We start from the raw sequence: 21,062 nt of genomic DNA on the forward strand, positions 1-21,062 counted from the left end.
GTTTAATGGGGAGATGATGTGCAGTATGTGGCATTTCCAAGATACGAGTACTGTCGAAGTGAACTAACAAGGGATTCATTGTCTAATTTTAAAATCAGCCACACCATCACAGTTTTAACTCTGATAAAGCATTAACAGAAACATTTGTGCACTTGACTATGTTACTTTTTGGTTGAAGCAACTTCAAATCAAAACATCTTAATATATTTCTTATTCTTATTACTCAAATATTGTGAATTAAGTCTGAGAGAAGTTTCTGTTACCTGAGTCCAAGAGCTGCTATTCTGTTCTTGCTGCCTGCTATAGACATACGTAACTTTGGTCAACTTTCATTTTGTATCACTGGAAATATATAACTGTGCACTAGATTGTGCTGACACTTACCAATATACTTTAATTGATCTAGCCTACATTAAATATATTTATGCCAGTAAAACAGAACTGATGAGCAGCTCTTGAAACCTGGTAAAAGCTCCTTAACAGATTACAAATACCGAAAAACAAAACAATGTTTGATTAAATTTAAATGAGCCACTCATAATATTGTAGAAAAAAATGTAATTTGAAGCTACTTACTCTAATCTGGAAAAATGCTACTACATTACAGCGGGATTTGGTTATTTATATTAGATGTATGTCTCTATTAATTAAAGGGATTAGGTGTGGCGTTCTAGACAGATGTCTGGAAGGACAGACACCTGTCTAGAACGAGTAGTGCTGAAGTTACCAACACATAAATGGACATGTTGCTATGATTGTCTCTGCAGCCATTTGCTCTGTGTTAGCTGTCTAGGACTGGGCATCATATTTGATGTATTTAACCAGGAAATTCCTGTTGAGATTAAAATCTCTTTTCAAGAGGCTACCCTTATAAACAATTATGAACCAGTGTTTCAATCTTTGCGAAGATAAAGAAGTCAGACCAGCCAATCTGTGTAAATCACAATGATGAAATGAATAACCCAGCTTGGTTATAAACCTCAATGCGGAATGGATATATCCTGTTTCATATCCAGAATACTGATACCCTTGCTGGTCTGGGGCGGGGAGGTAAATGACAGAGAGGACAGTTACACTGATAATAATATTAGGCAACAACGCGCAGTCCTGCCTCAGTCCATTTCAGGTTGATGTGCTTACTGCGCACAACAGCATTTATGTCTGTATATCCCATGGGAAATTTGGTGTAGATTTGTGTTTAAGGGTCAAGAATGTATTTATATTGCTTTGTTTTTGTTTGTTTTTTTGCTTGTTACCAACAGGTAATACTTGCCTAGAACTAATTGAATCCAGGCTGTTAATGCTGACTTGTTGCTGCTGCTGTTTGGATAATCTGCTACTGGTTGGATAATCTGAATTCTACAGTTTGGTGTTATCAAATAAAGAGAGAGGCCAGACAAAAGAAAGAAAGAGTAGAGGGAAGCAAAACAAAATAAGCAAACAGCAGAAAACAGCAAATGACCGAGATGAGTAAACCACAGGAAAGAGAAGTACAATCGAAAGCTCAAAGGGTAGGACTAACAAAAATATAAACTCGGAAAAATATAAGGGACGGTTTGGAGCCTTGTAGTCAGTGTTTGCGTGTATTTCATATACAAGATGCTACACTTAAATTAATTAAAGGGAAGAACAATGTCATATTTTATCTTGAGATAAAAATAAATTGCTAAAATCCCAAAAAACACAAATACAGTAAAAATACAAATAAGGAATAGTCGTTAGTAGTGGCTAAACATCCTGACTTCCACAAGGGGTGAAAATAAGATATTATTACCCCTAAATAACCTCCTTACTCTAAATTAAGGGATTTTGTTACCCCTAAATAACAGACAGATTAAATATCTTGATTTTGGTTTAGAATTGGTAGAACATTGCAATTAATTGATTCATTTAAGTTCACTTTAAGAAACAAGTTAAGGGGTTTTGTAATAGGTTGGAGTTTACAGCAGGGCAGATGGATAGCTAATAAGAAAGCAATGGAGCAAGAAGTCAATTAAGAAAGATTTTTTTATTAGAGACAGAGGTAAAGTGCTAAGGAAATCAAGAATTGTATTTACCACTGGGATGAAAAATTTTCTGATGAGCAGAAAGAAAATTCTTGTCATCTAAGATTTGAAAAATTATTATGGGGTAGGTTCCCTTTCAAGTACGAAATGTAACCTCCTAAAAAACCCTTAACCTGAATATTGTATACCACAGCTGCTCTGCGTGCCTGTGAAGCAGTCACGGCCCGCCCCTGAGGGCACAAAAGGACTGCACTCACAGATCTCAACGCCACTTTTCCTTTCAATACTGACCTGATCAGAGAGCCTGGCTCAGATAAGAACTTGTTGCTTTTGACCAGCATTCCCTGTAAGGCTAAAATGCGTGTATTTTTCGGAATAACTGGCAACAGCCTTTGCACTCAGTTTACTAACTTTCACAAGTTATTTTCATAAATATCAAACTTAATCGAGACTCCAACATCTCGAGGTAAAACTATAATTTTTTGCAAAGCATTAACATAAGCATATTTGCGTCTGTCTTGCAGCTCATTCTCTGATTTCCCTGTAAAAATGCATGTCATATTGTTGCGGACCTCGCTCGGCGCCAGCGAATCTACAGGGTGGGCGAAGCAGGCGTCTGGCGATTCTGCCTCTATGGAGAGTGCTCCTCAGTGCTGCTCGGGAACTTTACAGTTTTGAACTTGTTGTAAAATTGAATACTAATAAGTGAAGCACAATCTTTCTGCATTATTTAGAAGTATAAATACTCCGGTAAACATACTTTGATGGTTTTTGTTTTATTTTCCCTTTTAAAAAATGACCATTTCAGAAATATCATCATCTCAAGCGTTTTGAAACTGGTTAAAATAAGAACATAAGAAAGTTTACAAACGAGAGGAGGCCATTCGGCCCATCTTGCTCGTTTGGTTGTTAGTAGCATATTGATCCCAGAATCTCATCAAGCAGCTTCTTAAAGGATCCCAGGGTGTCAGCTTCAACAACATTTGTCATCTTCAACAACATTAACACAAATGTAATCAAAATATGAATTTAGAGTTGAAAATACACATTTAAGTGTATAATATAGTAATTGAAGAAGACATACCATGTCCATTTTTTTTTTTTTTTTTTTTTTTTTTTACAAGTTGAGTTTATTCAATCATGTGACCCCAAGTGGCAAACTGACACCCTAAGGTCCAGCAGCCTCAAAGACTGGCACAGCCGGCTGCGCCGCTGCCAGAGGTGATGTTCGGGACCAGTCCACGGCTGCTCACCATGGAGGATTTAATAAGTTCCGCCACCCTGCACAGAGACAGAAGCTGCAGGCCAAGCCACAGGACGAGCAGAAGGCCTAGGAGTTTGCTCCCCAGGGCCGCTTTTCAGGGAACCATCTGGAGTACTGGTGTCAATGCACCACAGACATCTGGGTGCTTACTACCGTTCAAACTGGTTATTCTCTGCAGTTCAAGCACGGTCCCCCTCCCTTTCGGGTGTGACTACAATACCAGTCACAGACCCGCAAGACGCCACTGTGGTGTCTTGGGAGGTAGCAGCTCTGCTGCAAAAACAGGCTATTCGCATGATAGATTTTTACTCCAGGTACTTCCTAGTGCCAAAGCGGGATCCTCAACCTCAGACAGGTCAACCTGTATCTGAGCCGAAGGAGATTCAAAATGTTGACATCTCAATCAGGCCAGGCGACTGGTTCACCACTGTGGACCTCAAAAGCGCCTATTCCCACATCCCCATAAAACCAGCGCACAGGAAGTATATGCAGTTCGCCTTTCTGGGAACAGCGTACGAGTTCTGTCATGCCATTTCGTCTCTCCCTAGCTTCACCTGCCTTCTCCAAGTTTGTGCCCAATCTTTAGCAGATGCCCACATGGAACGTATGCAAAGAGTCAACTAATGCCTTTCCAAACAGCCTCCTATCTAGGAGTGTGCTTGGATTCCAGGGCCATGCTGTCTACTCTGTCATATGGCAGAGTGTAGAGAATGCTCGCCTGCTTGGAGCTCTTTCAGCTCGGCAGAGCACTAAAGGTAGAGACGTTCCAGAGACTTCTGGGCCTAATGTCAGCAGCTTCCCAGACCCTTCCACTGGATCTCCTGTGCATGCACCCTCTGCAGGCCTGGTTCAACAGCAGGGTTTTAAGCCCACATTGAACCGCAACCTCCTATTGACAGTCTCATCAATCTCTTGGTGGAAACAGCCGGCCCACCTACCCCTAGGCGTAGCGCTGGGTAGTTTCACCAGAAGAGAGGTCGTTACCACGGACGCGTCCTGCCTGAGCTGGGGTGCTGTGTGGAATGGCCGGGATCAGCGCAAGGTGTGTGGAACCCCCTTGGCAGTGTCGCCACATCAATTTTGTAGAGCTGCAGGCACTTTACCTGGCCTTGCAGAATTGCAGCCGAAGTGCAGCGACCTGCTCAGTCAGGCACGGGGGACCTTATGGCATCACAACCGATCGAGCCGGCAGCTTTCGGTCTGACCCCTGAATGGCTGCATTTGATTAGTCTGGGGCTTTCTAATAGGGTCATTGACTCTCTGCAGAATGGCAGAGCACCATCCACGCATTCCCAGTATGGGTACAAGTGGGGTGTTTTCCAGGCATGGTGTCTCTCCCATGGTAGTTTTGCAATTTTTGCACAACCTTTTTGACAAGGGAAAATCTGCCTCCACGTTAAAGGTCTATCTGGCAGCCATTTTGGCAACAGTCCCATACACTCTGCTCAGTTCAGATCCTACTGTACTACGTTGACAGGACGAAAAGTTGGAGGCAGTCTGAACAGTTTTTTGTCTGCTGTGGGGCAAAGGCCCGTAGTCAAGCCCTATCTAAGCAGCGGCTGTCCAAATGGATAGCAGACACAGTCAGGACTGCCTATGCGTTGGCCAACTTGCCCCCTCCAGAAAAGCTCACTGCCCATTCCACCAGGGGCATGGAAACTTCGTGGGCTTTATTCCAGGGTGCATCTGTCAAGGACATATGCAGTGTGGCGGTGTTGGCTACTTCCCATACCTTCACTTGGATTTACAGGCTGAATGTTGTGGATCTTCAAAACCCTGGTTTTGGAAGTGCAGTGTGAAGGGCGGTTTTCAAGTCGACCCTTACAACACAGGCATAGAGGTGAGTTTCATGATTGCAGCAGGCTTGAAGGAAAAATGACACTGAGATCTGCAAGCGCGGCCCTTTTGTGCCCTTGGGGGAGGGCCATGACTGTGTCAGGCTAGCGGAGCAGCTTTGGTATACAATATTCAGGTTCCAGGTCTTTAGGAGGTAAATACCCATATGGTAATGGTTGCATTTCTAGTTCAGGGAACCAGGGTTATGATAATAACCTAACGTTTTTTTTTTTGTTTTTTTTTAATTTGATATTTTATTGTTAGTATAATTAGTGGTTAAAGTGGTTAAACTGTTTACTCAGCTTTAGTTGTTTAGGTTACTTGCTGCCAGGATCTTTCATTTTGTTATTTAATGATAGATCAAATACATAGATAACTGTCTAGCAGGGGCGGCTCCAGAAATAAATCCCAGGGGGTGCTTAGGTTGTGGGGAGTGGAGCCAAGGAGAACATTGTGGGTTTAATAACCTCTGACAACCCAGAGCGACCTCATTTTTGCTCTTGTAGCAGTTGTTATCTCTAAAGTCATTATCATGACTGAGCTGTAATATAAATATATACATTGCTTATGTATCTGATCCTGTTTATAGTGTTGTGTTCTTGTGAGTGTTTTATATGTAGAATAACTTTAATCAACACATGCTAATTATGCCACACAAGGTACACACGAGAAATAAAAAGACAGCATTTGTTAGTGAATTCTTTATACAGTATTACCTTATTAAACCAAAATGAAAGGACAAACAAAACACATGTCTTAAAATGTATATAAGATTTTTCACTGTGCAAAATTGCATACAAACTTTTCTTCAACTTTCCAGTTACAACTGAATTATGTGTTGGGAGTTAAATAAAAAAAATAAAAAAAATAAAAAAAAGAGGTGATGCCTGATTTTAAGTGATGAAGCTTAATTTAAAACCAATTGTGTGTAGGCTCTTCAGAACAATAAAACATACTCAGAAGCTTTGGGTAAAACTGTTATACATCACGTCCATTCTAATAATCATTTTTCAGAACAGTTATACTACCCTAGGATAATTAAATAAACAGTATCCATACTGGACAATAAATGAAAACAGCATAAATATACCCATAGTATATTAGATCAGTTTACTGCTATGTTGTTTTTCCTAGACCTGTATACAGGTCTGTTGAAATAGTTAAAACAAATAATTCATCTTGGGGCCATTGATGCAAACTGCGCTACATTCATGCGGTCTTGAAATTTAAAAGAATCTGTCCAAAGTCTTTTGCATTTTCAACCAAGATGCAATGTATTGCTACTGATGTCACTTTAAACAAAAAAAAAATATTACAAGAATAGCTTTACATGATTTGCCTACATCGTTCAAAACGGCTATCTACCGGTACAATGCATTAGACACACATATTGGTTACAAATCTGATCAGCTACTTATTTAAACAAAATATAAGTTAATATATAAAAACACCAACCTGATAAAATCAAACACATGAAAGTAAACTGATGTATATGAATTCTTACTGTTGTGCCTGGTTCATTAATTTATCTACATCCCGAAGACATTACTCCCTGGACGCCTGCGCTCTGAATGCTGAATGCTTACCCCCGGCTAACTTTCACCCCCGTGAATTTTAGCTCACCTTGTGAATTTTAGCCTAGGCTAATTCTCACTATGGGGTGAGAATTAGCCTAAACAAAAAATCACGGGGTGAAAGTTAGCCGGGGGTGAGCATTAGGATTACTAGTGATGACGTTAGAACTTTTACAATTGTTACAAATTACCAGAGAGAGAACAAAGTGGTCTCTGTCTTTGCACAGAAAAAATGCCCTAATTCAGACAAACACTGACATGACTTATTATTATTATTATTTTTTTTATATATATATATATTAGGAATTGTGTTTAGTGTATTAATTCTATAAACTATAGCAAATTATCAATATAAATTTCACAACTTGGAGACACCCTATGTAAAAACACCATAATGTTATATAGTATTGTAAACTGTGGTACTTTGGCCAATTATTATTATTATATTATTATTATTTATTTCTTAGCAGACGCCCTTATCCAGGGCGACTTACAATCGTATATACAATACTATAAAATGCTGTACTATAGAATTTAAATACAGTATACTGTAGATTTGCACAACCATCTTTAAACCAAATCTTCATCCGTCAGCAGGCATTTTACAATACCATGCCATGCTATACCATACCATAACATACCAATTTTAATTTATATAGCGTCCTTCATGTGTAAGCATTCCAGGGCGCTTTACACTAATATTTTGTAATATGACCCTAATGTCTCTTCTTATCTACTTTTATTTAAAGGTAAAGTGCTTCAAATACTGGCCTGATGATACAGAGATCTACCGAGATATGAAAGTGACTCTCATAGAAACAGAGCTGCTGTCTGAATATGTCATACGAACGTTTGCAGTTGAAAAGGTAACCTCCCATTACTGTACTGATACTATTATTGGGGTACAACTGTGATAGGAGTTAATGCAGTGCTGTTCAAGGGCCTGTTGTACCTGCCCGAGCCCTGGTAAACATGTTATGCCTAGAAACACTACTCCATTTATACTAGAAAATGCAATTCACTATGTTTCTTAAGTTATGAAATAATTCAACTGTAATAAAAAAGACAGATGCGCTCCATTTCTGGAAGATGATAAATATACTGTGCTAGAATACTAAGACATTGATTAACTTCTAGGCAAAACGCTGGTCAAAGATTTTAGTGAGTTTTCTTTGTGTTACTAGTACTGGTAAAGCGCCATTCTATGGCTGGAAGTAAGTCTGGCAAAATCTATTCATCACCTCCTTCAATTTGAGTGATGTCTCTCACTTTTATGGCAGAAATAAATTAATAAATTCAGCTCCTGCATTCTTGTATCTGCAATAACAACTATTGTGTTGTGTTTTGTTTTATTAGAGAGGAGCCCATGAAATCAGAGAGATCAGAGGGTTCCACTTCACGGGCTGGCCAGACCATGGTGTCCCCTATCATGCCACAGGTCTGCTGGGGTTTGTACGAAGAGTCAAGTCCAAGAGCCCAGCTAATGCAGGTCCCATGGTCGTACACTGCAGGTACATGCCTTCGATACAGTAGAGTTACATTGACATTTTAGAGCTTGTAAGGTTTGGAGGTGGCCTACTGCTTTCCAGAATCTATTACTATACTAATCTATTACTATACATATCAGATTTTGAACTTTCTAGTTCTGATTTTTTTTTTTTTTTTTTATTCTGACTAATGAAAAACAAATACCTAAAATAATAATGGTAATACATTGATATGTATGCAGTCCTGAGTTTGGGTAAGTTAATTGTTTTTATATATGTATTGTGTTCATAGTGCCGGAGCAGGCCGGACAGGCTGCTTTATTGTCATTGATATCATGCTGGATATGGCAGAAAGAGAGGGAGTGGTGGACATCTACAACTGTGTGCGAGAGCTTCGATCACGGAGAGTGAACATGGTCCAGACAGAGGTAATGCCAGCTTAACATGATTACAAAGGATCATGTTAAGGAAAATGTGCATGCATTTAAGCAATATTATATATATATAAATAAAATATGTGTTTAAAAAAATATGATTCATACTCCAGATAATTGGTATTTTTGTTGGCTCAGAAATGGCTTTCCCAGAGGTCTCTTTACATTGGTTATGTGAAGGATTTGTATTCGGAAAGGGTACCAGATGAAAAGTGGACACATAGATAAAGGGCAGGGCCAAAAAACGAATTGTGTAAAAACATGTGCCATTGGCCAGAAACCAGTTTTTTTAAAGGTTTTGCAGAATTTGCAAGTGCTGAAGCCCTACAGTGTTTTCTAATTTGGTTACAGTACATTCAGTTTCCCCATGAAAAAAAAGCCTGTATAGTTCACAATGGTGCAATAGTTTATCTTGTCAGCCTGTTGCTTCATTGCCCATGTCTCTTTATTCAGAAAGGTATAATGGAAAATGAAGTCCCATTCACTGTTCTCAGACTCTGAATTAACTGGGGATTGTGCTGTACAGTGGGTGGTAAAATGAAGTCAGTATGAATTAAGAGAAAATTATGTTTTGAAAGGAGGTACATTTAATCATAAGTTTCTTTACTGTGGTGGTTTCAAGGATAAGCCATGTTTGAAAAAAAATAATAAAAGAATGACTGCAGTGAGGCTCAAGGTAGTTTGGTGACATCATGGTCACGTTACCTGAAAGTCACTGATCTCTATACTGAATAGTTTTCATGAAAGTGACAGGCAAAAATCTTCTGAAAATGTCATGTCGTAAGTAATTTGCGTCAACCCCATGTCTCTTTAAGAGAAGGCAGGTCATTGCTTAGAAGCCACTGAAATGCTAAGCCATGTACACTTATTTTAATAAGTAACCTTTATGCCTTAATATCACTTGTATAATGGTTATTTTATCCTGTAACTGAAAATAAAATGTATTGAGATAATGCTATTATTCTACCTTTTTGCACTTCTTGGTAAAAAAAAACAAACAAACAAAAAAAAAACTTGTTAGTCCATAACAACCAATACCCAATACATTGGCAAGATAATTGAAATAAAATATTTTAACTACGGTTCCCATTCTCTGTTAAAATATGTATAGTACTTTGTAATGTAATGTAAGATTACATACCACATTAAGTCTATCTGTGGGTAAAACTTAAGTTGTGCACAAAGGCTAGCTGTGCCATAAGCAGCTTCTATTCCAGTTATCATGTTTATGCTTCTTACTTCCAGGAACAGTATGTGTTTATCCATGATGCCATTCTAGAAGCCTGCCTTTGTGGAGACACCACCATCCCAGCCTCTCAGCTCAGGTCTGTTTACTACGAGATGAACAGGCTGGACCCACAGACCAACTCCAGCCAAATCAAAGAGGAATTCAGAGTGAGTTTAGTGGATTTCTACATTTGCTGTACCAGTGCAACATTTTTAAAGTAAGAGATAAAATATTATTTATAAGTGTAAGGGGGCATATTCTTATATTACTAACCACCATCTATAGTGATTAAAGTACCAGCAACCTGTGTGCAAAAATGCATATGAAAGATTACGAATCTTTGGCTGGGGACATGTACTGTATTTAAAAGTGACGCCTATAAATGACTCTGTAAATGACTCTGTGAATGATTTCTTTAGACACTGAATATGGTCACCCCAACTTTACGAGTGGAGGACTGCAGCATAGCCCTTCTCCCCCGAAACCATGAGAAGAACCGCTGTATGGATGTCTTGCCCCCAGACAGATGTCTCCCCTTCCTCATCACCATAGATGGAGAAAGCAGCAATTACATTAATGCAGCACTTATGGATGTAAGTTTTGATTTTTTTTTTTTAAATGTGTGGTGCATGTGTTATTTTCCAACTTGTTCTATGGTGACTTTCCAAGGAGTGGTACGTATAGATTTTAAATGAAGGACTTATAGATTATTAACACTTGACACATTTTTAGCCAATGCTTGTAATTCAACATTCTAGTTGCTTAATAATTTCCTAAATTTTTTATGGGTCGGTTGCAGTTGCTGTTTTGTGACTATGACCTGGGTCTATATTATCTTTTAAAGTGATTTTCCATTTTGTAACCTGGTGAATAAAAAGCTGTTGAGTGGGACAGGGATCAAATCCACATTTTCAACTTATTGATTCTGAACAAAATGCTTGTTCTTGACATTTATACCACTATTGTAATAGTAAATTGGAAGCAGCTGTCTTAATAGGTGTTTCTTTATGTTATCGTTACACCAGCAAACCACCTCTAGAAAACCTCTTATATTTTTGTTTCTGTGTGTTTTTTTCCAGCCTTGGTATAAAAGCTTCCCCCAGCTTTTATTTTCTATCTATCTATCTATCTATCTATCAATATTTATTTTATATAGCACCTTTCATAGTGGACCACCATCACAAAGCGCTTTACAAGATAGTGAGGAACAATGCATAATACGTTAAATACAGGCATAGTACATTTAATACAAACAGTAAAAAACAATGCAAATACATTAAATACAACGCTAGGATGTGAATTCTAAACATTGTGGATGTGTGTGTCATACAGAATCATACGAATAAGGTGGAGTGAAAAGCCTGAAATAGCAATTTAGACAACAGCCAATCACAGATATCAGGCTTAAAGAGCATTGAAAGCAAGAGAGAACACGTGGGTCTTGAGAGTTGATTTGAAGCGAGCGATTGTGGGAGCTACACGCACTAAAGCTGGCAGAGTGTTCCAGAGAGTGGGGGCCATAAAGCTAAAAGAGCGATCCCCGAGTGTGGTGCACTTTTGCTTCTCATGTGGGCAGCAGTGTGGAGTAGTGGTTAGGGCTCTGGACTCTTGACCGGAGGGTTGTGGGTTCAATCCCAGGTGGGCGACATTGCTGCTGTTCCCTTGAGCAAGGTACTTTACCTAGATTGCTTCAGGAAAAACCCAACTGTATAAATGGGTAATTGTATGTAAAAATAATGTGTAAAAAATAATGTAATTGTATGTAAAATAACATGATATCTTGTAACAATTGTAAGTCGCCCTGGATAAGGGTGTCTGCTAAGAAATAAATAATAAATAATAATAATAAGTATAACAAGCAAGCCTGAGATAGAGGACCTCAGCTTGTGTGCAGGGACATAGCGGGTCAGCAGGTTTGAGAGATACTCTGGACCTGTGTGATAAAGGGCCTTGTAGGCAAGCAGGAGAATTTTGAAAGTGATCCTGAACTTTACAGGTAGCTAGTGCAGCCGGGCAGGAGGTAATGTGATCGTATTTTTTACATCTGGTAAGGATCCTAGCAGCGGCATTTTGAACCAGCTGCAATTGGTGTATGGCGCGTGATGGAAGACCACCATAGAGAGAGTTGTAGTAGTCAGAGTTGAGTTGAGTTGAGTTGAGAAGAGATGAATGCATGACAGAGTATCTCTGCATCCGGGAGGGAAAGGTAGGGACGGACCTTTGAGATGTTTTGGAGGTGGTAAAAGGAGGTTTTGACTACAGAGGAGATTTGGGCATTAAAGGAGAGGTTACTATCCAGAAGTACACCAAGGCTTCATACAGTGGGGGAAGGCAGCAGCAGAAAGTTTCCGAGGTTCAAGGCAGCAATATTGAGATTCTTGAGTTGAGTTTTCAATCCTACTAGAAGTTCAGATTTGTTTGTGTTGAGCTGAAGAAAACTGGCAGACATCCAGGCCTTGATGTCTTGGATGCAAGCTGAGAGCCAGACCATGGCATAGGGACATCCAGGATCTAGTTTTATGTAGAGCTGGGTGTCATCTGCATAGGAGTGAAACGTGAAGCTATGTTGGCGGGTGAGGTGATCCAAAGGAAGCATGTAGATGTTGAAGAGAAGAGGCCTAAGAACAGACCCTTGAGTGACTGGGTTTGTGACACCACTGCATCCAGCATAGAAAACAGACTGCATGCGTCCGGATAGGTAAGAGGACATCCAGGAGAGACAGGTTCCAGAGATCCCAGCATACTTCTGAAGGCGGTCAAGAAGAATGCCATGATCTATGGTGTCAAAAGCGGCTGTTAGGTCAAGGAGGACAAGCACAGAGGGAGCATCAGCATCAGCATTAAGCAGGAGATAATTTACAATCCGGAGCAGAGCAGTTTCAGAACTGTGATGCAGCCAGAAGTCAGACTGTAGAGATTCAAGCAGATTGTTATCTGTGAGATGTTCTCTATTAAAATAGTGTACAAAACACATTTTTGCCATTATGTTACAGATTTTATTTGTTCCTAATGGCCTGTGAGTATACCCAATATTTTTATCACTCTCATTGGTTGAATCTAGTAAGGTTCATGGATAAAAATAGACATGTGGGTACTATCGGAGACAGGTAATATTCTTAAAACAATAGCCGTGTCCTATTATAAATGTATAAAGCCATTTTCAATATCGCTCTTTGAAAATGACAAATTACACATTGCAACAAGCCAAAAATAGACCACATTCCATACTGTTCAAAGTTCATAAATATGAGTGAATGATTCAATACTGGGAATCCCTTTTTAGAAAGGTGGTATTTATTACCAAAATGATCAAAATTTGCAATAAAAATACGTTCGGAAATCACACAAAACAGTTACACTGATTTTATTGTGAATTCCCGTTATTTTTACCCTAAGAAATTGGGTTGCAACTTTGGTTAGAGACTGCAAACAGTTTAATTTTACTCAGGCTTTTTCTACCTGCGTTATGCTTTGCTTGTTAGGTGATTTAAGGATAAAATGCTTGCCTCTTGTACTTGTAGTGATTTGAAATCAATAATGATGTTAAATTGTTTCAAATTTGTTGTTTTCTTTAAGCTGTTTTTAAACTACTGCTCATTTTCTCTTTCTTTTGCCTTACTGTAGGCTTTAGTGTGTTAAACCCACCTTTCTCTATTAGACTGGGTAATTCAATCTCAAAGAGACGGGTTTGATTAGCCTTTGTTTCAGGAGTGCCTGCTGTATTCAAAGTGTTAGATAGATCGTTATCACCAGGCAAAGCTAGACAAATTAGATTAGATTTAATTTAATTTAGTTTTCTGTTAAAATATATAATATTCACCACATTTGCAATATATTTGTGATGACAAAGACTATATGATCTACAGAAAGTTGGCGGATTCTTCAGACATTTCATTATATATTTCTCCAGTGACTTGATGGGGCAGTTTGGATCATCAGGGCACTCATATTTTTAATGATCATATTTTGATATGATGTAAATAAAGCATTACTTTTTTAAATGACTCCTACGGGTGTTATTGCTGTGCGGATTTATTAATTGACAGCAATTTGCTATTTTAGCCAAACAATGCAACACACATTCACTTTTTTATTTGAATTGTTATGTCATTGTTTTTTGTTTAACTATTGAAACGCAAACTTAGTTAAGCATGCACAGTGAATCCAAGTTAAATAATTACCTGATTGTTGCACATGGTTATATGCTCGAATGCCAATACTTATGTGCTTGTTTTTTTTGCTTTTGCTTTGCAGAGCTACAAGCAACCATCAGCATTCATTGTTACTCAACATCCTCTGCCAAACACAGTGAAAGATTTCTGGAGACTTGTTTTAGACTACCACTGTACATCAATAGTAATGCTAAATGATGTGGATCCGGCACAGGTAAGAGCAACATGCTAGTAATGGACTCTGACTTCATGAAAATGATTGTGAGCGTCCAGTCCTCAGGCACTGAGAGCCTCGAGGTTAATGTTATGCTATACCACTGGTATAGCTTGTTTTCCAATCCTGGCAACTGACAGGAGCATTTAATGCAGAATGTTCAGTGTGTAAACGGGTACCTTGATAGACTGCTATACCTGTACTGTAGCAGTTTCTTTCTTTGTCAATACAAACCTGATGAAGGTAGAGGGCCGGATTAACCTATATGCAAATTACGCTGCAGCGTAGGGCCCCCAGCAGAATTGGAGCACACGCGGAGTCGACTTTTTTGGGACATTTTATATAAAACTGCATGTGGGCGGTCGGGCCCACACACAGAGGAAGAGAGGCACACAGAAACTTGCTTTCGTTTCATTTTTTTTTAATGACGGCTAGGCATTCCTTCTCGATTTACAACATACCTGGTCTGAGTCTCTCACGCAAGCAGCTTCCTGCTAATGTACAATACCTAATGCCCCACGCCCTCTACCTCCTGGGAGAGATCCATCCCTAGTCCTACGTCAGAGGCGTCAGTTTGCAGGATAAAATTTATGAATCGGGCTCTATTTACGTATTCATTTATTTCAGTTTTAGCGTCAATTTAAAAACATGTCTTGTCTCAAATGTACACAGTATGCCTCTTTACATTTTAGAAACGTTCCTTTTTAATTAGGGGGCTTGAATTTTAGAATAAAAGGCAGGTAAAGGTAAACGTGTATAATACGGGAGGCTGCCCTTCTGCAGCCAGCAAGAAGGGTTTAATCCATAGCGTTTGTTTCTCTCCCTTTATACACTGCATGCAAATCATGAAGTTATCCCAATACCGCGATTTTTTCAATATTCTTAAGAAATAAAAATTAATTATTTCATAGTTATTACTTGTATTTCATACAAATAAAAATCGCATTGACTAAACTGTACAGCTCTGCTGTGTGCCTCCATGTACTATTCGCCATGTACATGCCGTCATGTGAATATATGTAATCTAGGCAGGAAATTAAAATACTACACACTGTGAACAAGAAAATGGATGTCTCTAAAAATGTGTCCGCAGCAGATTGCGTGAAGCAGTATCCAGTAGAAGTTTTATACAGCGATGGAGGTAAGCTCTTCTGTATGTCCTGGAATGTTACTACCGAAAATCGTCTGTTGACAGGCATTTAGATTCAAGTATTCACCGAAAGAGAAAGGCGGAAATCCAGAGCAGTACTGTGACTGCTTTACTTACAAAGAAACAAAAAACAATGACTTCCATGTTCCAAAAGTCCACTGAAAACCGTAAAGCACGAAACACATTATGTTTTGACCTGTCAGAGGTGTTTAGTTTGAGCAAATATCCCTTTTGAAAAATTGGACAACCAATAGTTACGTAAATTCGTTGGTGGGAGAGCCATCTCCCTGTACGCTAGTAGTTTCGATAACAGCGAATTATGCTTCCATTCATTTTTCTTGGTCTCGTTTAGAAGCATTTTGATTAACGAGTTCCCCTTATTTAGTCGTTGAGACAGGAAGTGATGTACGTGCCCTGCGACAATTAAGCTTTTTTACGAGAAGTGCATTCATTAACGACCTCATCGACTCAATTTCAAAGCATTTAATGGTTTGATTTAATTAACACATTTAATTTGAAAATCACTTGCTACTAAAGCTCTCATTACTATACCACGAGTCCGATACAGTAACACTGGTTTTTGAAAATCCTGCCCACAGTATTCTACCAGCCAAATCGGTACAGTTGGAGGGTATGTATGTGTGTGTGTATGCATACACCAAGGACATACAGTAGGAGTTAGTGTAATATTTATTTTAAAAAAATCATAAAGAAATCTAATACAGGAATTTTCCCAGCAGATTCCAAAACCAAATATCACAGAACTGTAACAGTAGCAAAAAGTCAATAAGCAACAGGGAAAAACAAACCAGGAGCTTTCTTCAGAAGATATGATCACAAATACACCTACACAAAACTTGATGTTCCCTTGGAAAGTCAATGCGTACATGACACAGGAGAGATCACTGAAATACAATTGTGGCAGACTGGCTGAGTCGTCTGACGTCAGGCCAGAAGCAGGAACTGAATAAACACTGACACCAGGCAAGTACTGCAGTTAAAGGCGCAGCGTGCGCCGTTTTATTTAAATAATACCAAAATAAATTAAAAGGTTTTAACAAAAAGAAACTTGCTCACAGAGCAAAATAAAACAGTTAAACAAAAACAAGTCACAAACACAAAAATAACACAGGTCAGGCTGGGCAGTAGCCTTCACTGTTCCTGTATTACTATTTAAGTTACGTTTTGTCTCTCGCTCCTCTCGCTCTCTCCGCTCCTAACACACCCACCCCGAGCGCAGAGAGCTGCAGGCTTATATGCAGGTGACCATCTCCCGATTAGCAACAAATTAATCAAAGGTTTTTTTTAATTATTCCTGGCAGAGGACGAGTACCCACTCTCACCTCTGCCAGAACACATTTTAAATAAAACAATAACAAATAAAACGCACAGATACGCTGTCATATTTACAAAACAATAAATCAATACAAAAACAATACCCACAGCGCTTCGCCGTCATCTATACATAAATACATAACGAAAATAATAATAATAATAATAATAATAATAATAATAATAATAATAATAATAATATACAACAATATACAGAACAAAAACATGTTGAACAAGTAAAACAAATCTATACACTACACAATGAAATACAGTTACATCCGTGCTCACATTACCTAAACTACACTAGAATATGCAATAGTTTTTTTACTTTATCCCTTCTTGAAGTAAACAAACAAATAACAAGTATAATGTATACTTCATTGCTTACATGGCATTAGGCTGAAATATTGCTATAACACACAATGCTTTGTATTCTTGTTTGTGTTTTTCAACTAGCTCTGCCCTCAGTACTGGCCTGAAAATGGTGTGCACAGACATGGACTCATCCAAGTGGAATTTGTATCAGCTGACCTAGAAGAAGATATCATTAGCCGCATATTCAGAATTTACAATGCAGCAAGAGTAAGAACACATTGTATTTTTTTATTTTCATTTTACTTTCCAGATGTATTCTACGCATTTTGTCACTTACACTAACAATCCCAAGCCTGTCCACACTGTTATCTGAAAGTAATATTCAAAAGATCATGTTTAAATCCTGGGATGTATAAAGTTGCCCCTTATGGAAATCCAAAAATGAATATTTATGAGACAAAGGTGCAAAGGTTAAAATTGCGTAGCCCAAAGGAATGGTCAGTTTTCAGCTTTGTGGCTGAGCATCTGAAGTTTAGGAAACCAGTTCTGGAAAAGGAGTAAGCATTTCAGCCTCCCAACAGGTCTGATTTAAATGAAGCTAAAGCTCTTAATTAAGTAATTAGAAGGTTGTTTTGTTATCAGTACTTTGTTTGTTAAAAATACAGGATTAACCTGTACAGCTATGGCCAAATGTTTTGCATCACCTAGAATTTTAAATAATTAAGACATAAAACTATATGAACATAATTTAGATATTTTATTTAACATCATATAATCAAAGCAACTACTAAATTATATCTGAAAAGTCAACCAGAAGCCATAATAGTAGTACAGTATTTAATGAGTAAGTGTTCATTAATAACAACGTCTCCTGTTTGAACCCTGTAGCCTCAGGACGGGTACAGGATGGTACAGCAGTTCCAGTTCCTGGGCTGGCCCATGTACAGAGACACGCCTGTGTCGAAGCGCTCTTTCTTGAAGCTCATTCGCCAGGTTGAGAAGTGGCAGGAGGAGTATGATGGTGGGGAGGGGCGGACCGTCGTACATTGCCTGTAAGTACTCCGCCCCCAACTATTTATATATCAGGATGTCTCTGATTCCCACTTTACAAAAAACATAAAATAATCTCTACATAAAAAAGCAAGTTGTTATGCTGCAAGTACTATAACCCAGCAAGTGTTCTCAATGCCAGTACCACTCTGAAGCTCACTGGTTAAACCTGCGAAATCTGGACCAACTCAAATCTCATTTGTAAATCTGATCTGATCTTAGTTTCAACAGGTTTAAAAAAGAGGTGTTGCTGCTTTAGTTCCTGTTGTATTTAATACCCCATGTTATTGTATTATTATTATTATTATTATTATTATTATTATTATTATTATTATTATTTATTAGCAGCAATATGTTGGCAAGCATACCAAGTGTTCAATTGTCATGCATCTTAAAGTCTGAACACTGAGTTTAGCCATTTACGAAGGGAATTAAGGTAGAACAGCACCACCAAGAGACCAAAAGTATGTATGCATGCTTTTAAAATAAAAGTGCAACAAGCCATTTCTTTCATAACCAGTGTGCCTAAAGCAGAGTAAGCATTATTTTTCATGAAGGTGATTTTTTAAAATATGATGCATGGGTAACACCTTTACATTTTTTTCTGATTAAAAACTTAGATAAATATTCTAAACAAAGTGGCCTCAATATGGATAGCTGTAATTAATACATTCCAGATTATAGATCATATATGTTTAATATATACTGTAGCAGGTATATCATCTTTATATAGTTAGAGTATAATATAATCAAAAAGTCATTACTTTTCATATGGGTAAACTGTATGTGGTCTTCCATTATGAATGGTGTTGACTCCTATGACTGACCCCTCTATTCTTGTCACTGAAGGAACGGTGGGGGCCGCAGTGGGGCATTCTGTGCAATCAGCATTGTCTGTGAGATGCTACAGCACCAACGTGCAGTCGATGTTTTCCATGCAGTAAAAACACTGAGAAACAACAAGCCCAATATGGTGGACTTACTGGTAAGCATCAGAGTGTATTTTATTTATTTATTTATTTATTTTCTTGCATAAGTGCCATTATTTTATTTGTTTGGTCTCTAATATAAGTCCATATTAAGCAGACTAAATGTAACATCCCAGTGGTGACTTTTTTTTTTTTGTATTCCAGTAGCTATTCCTTGTTTCCCGTTGCTGTAAATATATCTGAACCTGAAAGCGAGTTTACACCCCCCTGCCCCCTATTTGTCCAGCTGTGTAGTTAATCTGTGCCATGAACCTGTTAACGTATGTGTGCAGAAAAAAATCCTCTTTAGTATGCATTCAAGACATGTCACTGTGAATGTGGGATTGATGTCATTTTTGTTGCATAAACATTGAAAAATGCTTCTATTCTAAATGTTTGTCAATTAATTTATTACGTTTATTTTAATATTATAAAACGTGAAGGTAAAATAATAAAATAATTTGTAAGATTTTAAATCCAGTACACATTTTCACAATTACAGGGGTGGGAGCCAAGTAGCCAAGATGGAAAATGTATGGTGCCGATTTGAAGCAAGGCGAACATTTTTCAGTTTATATTTTAACTGTAGTTGCACGTAGCCTGTACACTACAAATACAAAGCAAATATGCATATACAACCTACAGAAACAAACACACTGTGCACAATAATTGCACAAACCATTTCATTTTACAAAACAAAGTGCAAACAGAAACTAATAAAAACCTCTAAGTCCCCGTGCATAAGGGCATCTGTCAAGTACATACAAAAACAATTAAAAAAAACCACTTATTACTGTGTTGAGAATACCTCGTTTCCAGCTAAATACAGCTGCTTATTTTCACTGCATTTTCTCAGGTACAGCTAACCAAAGATATTCCATTTATTTCTATTCTATTAAATAGAATATCTTTGAGCTAACCTTGCGCTACGTCAAAGGTCAAACGGCATTCAAACACTGAAACTCGAGTCGCAATTGAAACAATCTTTAAAAATGCATCAATGTTCAATAAATGTGTTGGCTGCAAAAAAATGTAACAAGCAGACTTTTTTTTTTAAAACAACCCTGAGTGCCAAATTCATCAACATTTTCAAGTTTTGTAAACCTTTTCAGATTATGTTGACATACTACTGAAAAGGAACGTGCAATTTCCATATTTTGCTGCCTTTAAATCAATAAATCGTATACACGGGAGGCAAACCTTAAATGACAAAGTTTTTGTATTTTTCTTTACATTTCTAATACTACAGTACTGTGCAAAAGTTTTAGGCAGGTGTGAAAAAATGCTGTAAAATAAGAATGCTTTCAAAAATAGACATGTTAATAGATTATATTTATCAATTAACTAAATGCAAAGTGAGTGAACAGAAGAAAAATCTAAATCAGATCCATATTTGGTGTGACCACCCTTTGCCTTCAAAACAGCATCAATTCTTCTAGGTACACTTGCACAAAGTCAGGGATTTTGTAGGCATATAGTCAGGTGTATGATTAAACAATTATACCAAACAGGTGCTAATGATCATCAATTCAATATGTAGGTTGAAACACAATCATTAACTGAAACAGAAACAGCTGTGTAGGAGGAATAAAACTGGGTGAGGAACAGCCAAACTCAGCTAACAAGGTGAGGTTGCTGAAGACAGTTTACTGTCAAAAGTCATACACCATGGCAAGACTGAGCACAGCAACAAGACACAAGGTAGTTATACTGCATCAGCAAGGTCTCTCCCAGGCAGAAATTTCAAGGCAGACAGGGGTTTCCAGATGTGCTGTCCAAGCTCTTTTGAAGAAGCACAAAGAAACGGGCAACGTTGAGGACCGTAGACGCAGTGGTCGGCCAAGGAAACTTACTGCTGCAGATGAAAGACAAATCATGCTTACTTCCCTTCGCAATCGGAAGATGTCCAGCAGTGCCATCAGCTCAGAATTGGCAGAAAACAGTGGGACCCTGGTACACCCATCTACTGTCCGGAGAAGTCTGGTCAGAAGTGGCCTTCATGGAAGACTTGCGGCCAAAAAGCCATACATCC

The 21,062-nt window shown here is 38.2% G+C and overlaps 1 protein-coding gene and 1 long non-coding RNA gene across 11 annotated transcripts in view; one reads left to right on the forward strand and one right to left on the reverse strand.

Moving 5' to 3' along the window:
• LOC117400192 (receptor-type tyrosine-protein phosphatase mu-like) overlaps positions 1–21,062 on the forward strand; it is a 290,059-nt gene that overhangs the window by 266,588 nt on the left and 2,409 nt on the right. For all 10 annotated transcript variants that reach the window (XM_033999725.3, XM_033999727.3, XM_059022031.1 and 7 more), the window contains 9 exons: positions 7,430–7,546; positions 8,037–8,191; positions 8,460–8,595; positions 9,847–9,996; positions 10,249–10,422; positions 14,084–14,215; positions 17,154–17,279; positions 17,901–18,064; positions 18,912–19,047. In XM_033999725.3, the coding sequence (XP_033855616.3) occupies positions 7,430–7,546; positions 8,037–8,191; positions 8,460–8,595; positions 9,847–9,996; positions 10,249–10,422; positions 14,084–14,215; positions 17,154–17,279; positions 17,901–18,064; positions 18,912–19,047 (1,290 nt within the window). The remainder of the gene's footprint in view (positions 1–7,429; positions 7,547–8,036; positions 8,192–8,459; positions 8,596–9,846; positions 9,997–10,248; positions 10,423–14,083; positions 14,216–17,153; positions 17,280–17,900; positions 18,065–18,911; positions 19,048–21,062) is intronic.
• LOC131736821 (uncharacterized) overlaps positions 1–21,062 on the reverse strand; it is a 47,813-nt gene that overhangs the window by 12,040 nt on the left and 14,711 nt on the right. The window lies entirely within an intron of this gene.

The sequence above is a fragment of the Acipenser ruthenus genome, chromosome 4, assembly GCF_902713425.1.
Source record: "Acipenser ruthenus chromosome 4, fAciRut3.2 maternal haplotype, whole genome shotgun sequence".
Classification (NCBI taxonomy): domain Eukaryota; kingdom Metazoa; phylum Chordata; class Actinopteri; order Acipenseriformes; family Acipenseridae; genus Acipenser; species Acipenser ruthenus.